This window comes from Otolemur garnettii, unplaced genomic scaffold (assembly GCF_000181295.1).
Source record: "Otolemur garnettii isolate 467f Iridium unplaced genomic scaffold, OtoGar3 scaffold00074, whole genome shotgun sequence".
NCBI classification, from domain to species: Eukaryota; Metazoa; Chordata; class Mammalia; order Primates; family Galagidae; genus Otolemur; species Otolemur garnettii.
This window is the reverse complement of record NW_003852469.1, coordinates 7,138,448-7,146,755: the sequence shown is the minus strand read 5'-3', so window position 1 is coordinate 7,146,755 and position 8,308 is coordinate 7,138,448. Positions and strand designations below refer to the sequence as shown.

At 54.6% G+C, this 8,308-nt stretch overlaps 1 protein-coding gene across 2 annotated transcripts; it reads right to left on the bottom strand.

Moving 5' to 3' along the window:
- Nucleotides 1-3,900: 3,900 nt before the first annotated feature.
- DOK2 (docking protein 2) lies at nucleotides 3,901-8,035 on the bottom strand. Of its 2 annotated transcripts, none has more exons than XM_023515581.1 (5): nucleotides 7,805-8,035; nucleotides 6,549-6,811; nucleotides 6,217-6,304; nucleotides 5,346-5,530; nucleotides 3,901-4,913 (listed from the first exon to the last, which is right to left on the bottom strand). In XM_023515581.1, exons 1-5 carry the CDS (start codon nucleotides 7,971-7,973, stop codon nucleotides 4,317-4,319), a joined length of 1,302 nt encoding a protein of 433 aa, XP_023371349.1. In that variant the 5' UTR covers nucleotides 7,974-8,035; the 3' UTR covers nucleotides 3,901-4,316. The 2 variants fall into 2 exon arrangements, with proteins under 2 accessions (XP_023371349.1, XP_003794040.1); XM_003793992.3 differs by having other exon boundaries at nucleotides 6,549-6,830; nucleotides 7,805-7,943.
- Nucleotides 8,036-8,308: the final 273 nt, after the last annotated feature.

Here is an 8,308-nt window from a genome sequence, read left to right as displayed (position 1 = left end):
CCTCTGGAGATCTCCACCCCTCCACTGGCTTGTTGGTAAAATGGTGATGTCCTGCCCTGCACCCCTGGCAGAGCTGTTGGAAGTAAAATGAGACCATGAATAACACCAGAGCTCTGTTGTGTCAGGTACTGTTCTCCAGGCTGTGCATTTACTCACTAACTTCATCTTTCCCACAGGCCTCTGAGACATACATTATCTTATCATCATCTTCCTCTTACACATGTAGAAACAAAAGCACATACCCAAAGACACAGCACGTAGCAGAAACAGAATTTGGATCCAAGTAGCCAGACATTTGTCTGTGTGCCTACCTATGGACACTCAGCTGCCCCCAAAGCAATCTGCAAACAAGAAAACACTGTACAAGCCCAAGAACACTCTTTTCATCCTAAATGTTGGTGCCCCCTTGCACAAAGCTCTCAGCTCACCTTCACACCTCTCTGATCAGACACTCCTGCCTGGTCTTGCCCTGGGTACCGGTCCCAGAATTACTTAGCCCAGCATTAGGATCCCAACTCCCCCACCAATCTGTTAGAACCCAGTGCTCCCCTAGACAACCCCTCGGGCCCCACTAGCCTCTGGCCCAGGGATCCAGGAGCTGGTGCCAAGAAGGGGGTTCCAGGGGAGGGAAGAAGGGGGCCAGGGAGGAGACAGGCAGGTCTGGGCACAGCTGGAGAGCAATGCACTGCCTCTGCCCTGCACTGGCCAGCATGAGATCTACCTAGGAGGGGAGAATCAGAGCCAGCCAGTGATGGGCAGCACCTGCTGTGGGGAAGCCAGCCTGACACCTAATCAGATCACATCCCCTCTTTAGCAACTCTGCATCTCCTTCCAGCTCACTGGCCTCCCCCCAGTATCCCAGCCCCACCCTGCCTGAGATTTCCAGCTGCCCAGTTGGTTTTATAAATGGTCCTTGCAAGAGGTGGGCACCTTGGCTAATTGAATTAGCACCCAAGAGGCAGGAGGCAAGAGGCTGTTTAGCATCACAGCTGAAAGGTGGTGGCAGCAACAGCTTGAGTAGAGCCATCAGGGAGGATCCAGGGCTGGAGTGGCGGAGGCCCAGCAAACTTGGCCTTTACAAATTCTGATGCTCCAGGGTGGGAACCCAGTGGGCAGGGGGCTGGCCAAACTCACTGTCACAGGCTTACACCGAAGACCCCAACCCATACACACTCCACCCATATCCTCTGGAAAAAGAAATTCCAAGGGGAGGCAAGAGAGAGGAGAAAAGAAATAGAAGTGACACAGGGTGTGCTTGTGTGTGTGTGAATCTGTGTGCATACCTCTAGGCTGGGCATCAGTTATGATGCCATCTTACCTGTGCAGACGTCACCGCTGCGTAATAACTAGAAAACAAGACCAGCTTTCCTGGTTATAGGGAAACTTCTGGTATCAATAGGTACCAGGCAGCAGACCCTGGAGCCAAGAGACCCTTTCTTGGATCTGTCACTCGATCTTATATCACCATGCGCCTGTCCAGGGCATCTGTCTCCTTACCTAGGAATTAGCCCCTGGACAGCCTGGGTTGTCTAGCAGAGAAATGCTCTAAAGAGGGCCTTGAGGTTGATCCCTCAAGCAAACCCCCTCATTAATTCATTCAGCAAACATCTGCACATACACTGTGCACTGTGGTATCTCTGAGGGTAGGGACAGGTCTCTGTTGCTCTCCAGCTCCAGGTGAGGATGGTTCACTGCAAGATGCTCCAAGTAGCATTTGTTGAATGAAGGACTGATGCACACACTGCAGGTGATAGCTGTGCAGTTGTGGCTGGCTACGATGGTGCTGACACAATTCTCTGTAGGCTGATTCACCTGCCAGCTCATGTCCTCTGAGGAGGACCCTAATGGCATGGTCAGATGGCCTCAACAACTATCTCAAGAACTTTCATTACTCCTCCAACTTCCCCAAAGGCCTTACTTCCCCTGCCCCACCAGTCCTCACCCCGCCTTTCCCTGAGGGCCAATCTTCCACTTCCCCTTGGGAGGCAATGCCAACATCAGAATGGAAGAATGCAGGGGTCCCTGCCCTGGAAGGTGCAGCGGGGATGAGAGGGGCCATGTCCAGCTTAGGACCCGCTTCTCATGAAGGCAGGTCCACGTTTCTGGAAGTGGGATTCAGAGGGTCTGAAGGAACAGGCTCTGATGTGCAGATTCCTAAAATTATCCCCAAGCCCTTCAGTAGTAAATTCCTTCCTTTCTTCTGGCTAAGCCCCCAGTGGCCCTTTGCATGGGCTAACACTGCCCCCTACTGGGCTGAGCCAGTACGGCCACCTCGAGCACCACCTGAGGAAAATGGAAATGTGGCATCTTACTGTGAAGAGAGTCCCCAGTTTCCACCCCTGGCCTGAAGAGGGTAACAAAATTCTTGAAGGCATTAGGCTTTCCTACCTTGGGGGGTCCTGAGGCTGGAACATGCAGTGCTAGCAGGGGCAGCCCTTTGGCTCCGACACAAGAGGCAGAGCAGAAGGTCCCTCCGGCTTGCTCACCCATTGCTCAAATTCCTTTCATAAGGGGCAAAGCTACAGTGTGAAACAAGACTTAGGTTACAGCACACTTGAGAGGCTGGCATGAACCCCAACCTCTATACCTCACTCCCTCCTACGCTCTGGCTCCTCTATCCAGCTTCTGCCTTCCCCTGGCCAGACAGATCCCAGCCATCCTCACCTTGACACACCAGAAACCAAGATTCATCTTGTTCTCAAAACCTTAGTTTCTAGAAACCCTCTTGTGTTCCACATCCTGCGACTCCACTGCAGGTGCTACTCTGTAACATGTTCTGATCCATCTTTTCTCAATTTCCCCCTTTCAATTCAGCCCCAACCACCCCATCCTACCCCAAGTCTGTCTTCCCCAGGGCTATTGGGGTTACTACTGCTCAGCTCTTAAGGGACTTCCTGTACAAAGGCCATCGCTGTTCTTCCTTCCGCTCTAATTAGGCACATGGTTGGAATGTGCCTTCTCAAGGAGGCTGCTGCACGTTCCCTCTGCTCTGAGCGCAGAACTCATCCTGAACATATTGGTGTCTCCTCCACGGTTTCTATTTCTTACTTCTGCTCAGGATGCTCTTTCAAGTTCCCTTAATCTTCATCAATTTCTTTCCTACCCATAAAGGTCCACCTTAAACGCCACCTTCAATATGAAGCCTTTCTTGGGCTCCTGACAAATTGTTCTCTCTCTGAAGCTCACAGCCCTGTTTGGCCTCTCATGGCACTCATAGCCCCTCTTGTGACAGACACCTGTGCCTTGCTTCATTCCCTTATGGGCTGTGGGCAGCCTATAGCCTCATAGCTGGTGGGCTGACAGCAGAAGTTTCTGGGCATGCACTTTCAGGAAAGCAGGTATCAATGAGGAAAGAGCACAAGGGCACAGAGCCTAACCTGTGGGGACCCAACATACCAGGACCTGGGGGCACCTAGGGCCAGTAGAGAATAACAGCTGGAAGGGTTCTCAGTACCCACATGGTGCAACCTCCTGCTTTTACAAAGTGGGAAAAATCTCTGGGCAGGAAAGGGCTGGCTCAGGGCCACCCAGCAGGTGAGTCCCATTCCTACTGCACAGAGTACCAATAAATCCTAGTTCTTTCCTTTTGTGCAGTCCAGCTTTTCCCCGCTGCCCCACCATTTTTTCTGGTGTTGACCTTATCCTAGTAAAGGATAGATACACATGAATCCCTTTCCCAGAGCAACCAGACTTCCATGGACCTCCTTCTCTGTGACTAGATGCTTAAGACCCAGGGCAGCCCCAGAGAGGAAATGACAAGGGGGGTGTCCATTGGAGTCTTCACCCCAGCAGGCTATAGCTGTCCCATCCCTACCCCTACAGGGCTCAGGCCACACCAAAAATGTTTCAGAAATGCTTTAATGTCACAAAGAAATCTGAAACCTGCAGAAAGCTGCAGCCATGTCCTGAGTGCCTGGACCCAGGTCAGTCCCATAACAAGGGCCATAGCAGGCAGTAGGCCTGCATGAACCAAGGAACCAGGGTTGCTGACATCCTCTTGTCCTCTGCCCTATATGCCCCCAGGTTCCTTCTAAACCCGGGGAAAGAAAGAGAAGGAAGTGGAAAAGGAGTAGGAGGAGGGTGGGTCTCTCCAGGGCATTCTTCCTGCTTTGGGTGGTAGGTGACTCACCCAGCAGGCCTTGGGAGGGACCATCCGTCAGACCATACCACACTCCAGCAGGCCCAGCCTAGGGCTTCAGAAGAAGAAGAGGAGGTTCTTCTGATGTAGTGGCCAAGAGAAGTCACCAGCAAAAGACTGAAAGGGAGGTGGCTGTCCTCTCCCCTCAATGTACACTTCAATGTGACCAGCATTTCTGTCATTTTGGGCTTTTCTTAAGTACAACATTGTCATACTCAGTTCCTGGCTGCCAGCCAGAGGCAGAGAGATCCTGCCTAGCTGGGTGGACCTGCTGGAGGCCACTAGGGTCCACTTCAGCTTTGGCCTGCCTCCTCCGTGCCTCAGGCCGAGGTGCCTGTGGGCTGTCATACAGGCTCAGAGTGGCCACACCCTCTGGTTCATCATATATGTGGTCAGGTTGAGGGCATAGGGTCTCCTCAATACTGTCGTACAGAGGGTCAGCCGGGATCTGGGGAGGGCCTGCCAGCATGCACTTGAAGCTCTTCCCCAATGACCGGGCCACTGCATCAAAGGGCACTGCGTACTCCCCCTCTGGGCCTGGAGGCCGCGGGGCAGGCAACAGAGTGGGTGAAGGAGGTGGCAGCGAGTCATGGGGCCGGGGCAGCACAGTAGGTATCATGGCGGGCTGGGGCTGGGGCCCAGGTGGGGGAGCATTCTTCTGGGCAGAGATGGCCTCTTCCAGGGCCAAGAAGATCTCATTGCCTTGTTGGGTTTCAAACTCAAAGTTGCCCTCTCCAGAGATGCAGCGCCGGCCTGCCTCGAAGGAAAAGGTCACCTAAGCCAGAGGAAAGGAGGTTACTGGTAGGGTCACAGGGCAGGGCTGCTTTCTTGGGCCCCACTGTCAACCATAGGTCCTGGGCCTGCAGCTGCCTGGCATCAGAAACCACCAGGACTTCTCCATCTATGGAGAACTTGAAAGGACTCCCCTTTCCCCACCCTTCATGCTCCCTTCCACTCGTTCATGTCCGCAGCCTGGCACAAAGGTCAGCCACCATTCCCCCATCTAACCTCTCCACTCCTCCTTCCTTCTCTTCCCACCCCCACCTCCTCATCACTCTCTCCTCCTCACTGTTTCTCCTCTGCTGGTTTTATCTCTGCCTTTTCCTTCTCCCCGCCTCCTCCTCCTTCCTTTCTGTCTCCCTGCTCCCTGACCCCCTCTTGGTTCAAAACTCACCCTTTCTCTCCTGCCCCACACAGCAGCCCTCACCTTGTCCCGCCCAAAGCGTCGCAGGAACCTGTATGGCCATTCAAACAGCGGAGAGCTTGGCTCAGGGCCACCCCACAGTTCCAGGGTGCTCTCCCCTGCACGCAGGGTGTAGGATCCCCGGAGGCGGCACCTCTCACTGGCCTTTGTAGGTCTTATAAGGACGGCAAATTCCTTGCAGGGGACCACTGGGGAGGAGAGGAGAGAGAAGGCAGTTAATGGGAAACAGCTGGTGTGCCTCACACCACAACACAACACTGGTTCTAAATGAGTGTGCTAGAGGATTTCTAAAAGAAGTATTATCCATGTACTCATGACCTCCAACCTGAATCCTAAAGGCCAAGCTGCTCCGTGCTGGGTCACACTCCCCAAAATGCCCGCTACCTCCACCTCCTACCCTAGTAGACACCAAGCCCACGTCCTTCCTGCTATTGTGGCCAGAGCCACAGCCCGCCTTCTCCACCCTACCTCTCACCTCACAGCAGCCGCCTCCACAGTCCCTCTTGCCACAGCTGTGGGTAAAGCCTGTCCTTCCCTTCCCCATATCAATCCATGTCCCCCAGCGGTTGAGTTTAGGTAGAAGACTTAGGAAAGCTTCTCCTTTATCCAGCAATGCCTCAAAAATAGGACCCTCACCTACCCCACCAGCAGGGCCTGGGAAACAAGGGGTGAACCAAAGGTGACACTCAAGGCAGGCCAGGCTCCTCCACCTTGGGCCACACCCGGAAGTGAGGGGGAGAGGCTGAGCAGGGGATGGCCCCAGCTAGGGGCAACCACAGGCAGGAAGCCCCAGGACTGAACGCTGGCCCACACCTCCTCCCAGCCACGCCCTTAAGTCAGCACCCAGGGAGCCAGGGCAGCCCCTGCCCCTCACCTGAAGCTGTGCTGCTGTACAGTTCATTCTCCTCCATGCAGGGCTGGCTGCTCTTCCCCTCGGGCCCTGGCAGCTCCTTCCTCTGCCCCTGGAGAAGAAGCCCCCACTCTCACCACGATCCCCAATCCTAAGAACTACCCCAGCCCCAGGCTTTTTCTCAGTGTCCCCCACCCCCCAACCTGCTGGCCCTATCTGTAAGGCTGGCTTGGAGTCTCCATATCAAGGAAGTACCCTGCATCCTGACCTTGACTCTCCTAACTCCTGCCCACAGGAAGCATCTAGTGCCCCACCCTGCATGCTCCCTTGCCCTTCTGCAGCCCTGGACAACTCACAGGGAAAGCTAGCAGACAGATGGCCTGCATCCAGTCACTGCGCTCTGCAGAGGGGGCTGCCAGGAGGTACAGGCGTTCCTTGGTCTCCAGGATGAAGGCACTGGTGTCCCTGGGGCTGCTGTCCTCCCCGCTGGCTTCAGCCACTCGCAGGCAGTCGCTGAGGCGAATAACCCTCCGGGCAGCCTCTCCCCGGCGTGGCTTCTCTGGGCTCTCCTGGAGCTCCAGCCGGGCCAAGGCACAGCCTGACTGTCCATACAGCACAGCTGCGAACCGGCGCCATTTCTGAGCCCCGATGTGTGGGTGGCCAGGGAGGGAGACCACAGGGAGGGAGAGAGTGAACAAAGGGGCCAGGGGAGAAGAACAGGGCAGCCACCCAGAGACAAGGAGAAAGGTAAAAATCAGAGGAGACACCAGGAGGAAGAGAGGATGATAGAGACTGTAGGAATTAGAAACTGGAGATCAGCTGCCAACAACTCAGAAGAGGCCTGCAAGCAAGAGCAGAGAGATTGCTAAAGGCACAAGGCAGCACAGTAATGAGCCCCACAGGTGCAGGCTGCAAGAAGGCCACACAGGCCCAACCCCAGCAGATCCAGTGTAGAGGAGAAAACCAGGTGAGTCACCAAAGCCCAAAGGAGGGTCCCGTAGGGCAGCATAGGGCCCAGACTAGAGACCTCACTCCTAGTCTGTGTGAAGTCCTGGAGGAGGACCTGCCTCCAGGAGCCTCTCTCCACCCTGCTGAACCTTTCTGCCTCACTGCTTGACAGGCTGGGCCATGGTGGGGATAGATAGGTGCCTCCCAGTGTGGGTCAGCTGAGGGTCATTCATGGAGGTCAGGGAAGGAGGAAGATGGACATGCTGGGGCCCCAGTTCCCAGAAGCCCCAGCCCACCTCCAAACCAGACATGCTCCGCAGGGGTGGGAAAGGGGAGAGGAACCTCCACTGTTATCCCAAATCGTGCCCCCAGCTTTTCCTTCCATTCCCTTCCAACTGTCCCCATGAGAGGTCAACACAGAACAAAAGAGAAAAGCAAGACAAGAGATTAAGTCAGTACCCTCCCCCAACCGCCAGGGCAAACAGTGAAGAACAGTTTGGAGCCTAGTTTGGGCCTGGTTTGGGAAGCAACAATTGGTAAGGAAAGACCTTTCCTGAGGTTGAACTCTAGGTCTAACTTTGTGGCCCCTACAAAGGTTTTGGAACACAGACCTCCCTCTCCACCTCCGGGGTTTCCAGCAGCCCCAGGCTTGCCCTGCTCCCACCTTTCCAAACGTCTGCTGCTGCTGGAGATATAGGCAGCCCTGCTTCACCGCCATGTCGCCCATCCTCTGACCATCTCGCTGCCCCTGGCTTCAGCTCTCTCCTTCCACTTCTGCCCTCTTTCTCTCCTTTCTCTTCTCGGCTGTGTGTTCCCCCTTCTCTCAAGTTCATTTCCTCTCTGCCTAGAGTTTCTGCAGTATTCTAGTCTGCTTGATGACGACAGGCCGATATAGGCCCTGTGGTTTCTTGTGTGTGCTTTTTTTTTTTTTTTTGCTGAGTGAGTTTCATGCTCAAGCTTCCTGCATTTCCAGTGAGTTAGAGACAATTTCCAGAAAGTCAAATGCTACCTCTTCAGTGAGCAACAACTGAGGGGCAGAAGCTGGCACAGACACCAGCAAAGAGTAGCTGCCCTGCAGAAGTAAAGAGACCCAGAAACCAAATTTGACAGTAAAACCACTAGCAGAAGTCTCCTCTCCACCCTCTAGGCTGCCTGCTGAGCAAGACAG

Coding starts and splice junctions, on each gene's coding strand:
- DOK2 (XM_023515581.1), bottom strand. CDS start 7,973: ATGAACTTGAGAGAAGGGGGAACACACAGCCGAGAAGAGAAAGGAGAG. Junction 6,812..7,804: donor AGCAGCAGACGTTTGGAAAG/GTGGGAGCAGGG, acceptor GCCGGTTCGCAG/CTGTGCTGTATGGACAGTCA. Junction 6,305..6,548: donor TCTGTCTGCTAGCTTTCCCT/GTGAGTTGTCCA, acceptor CTTCTTCTCCAG/GGGCAGAGGAAGGAGCTGCC.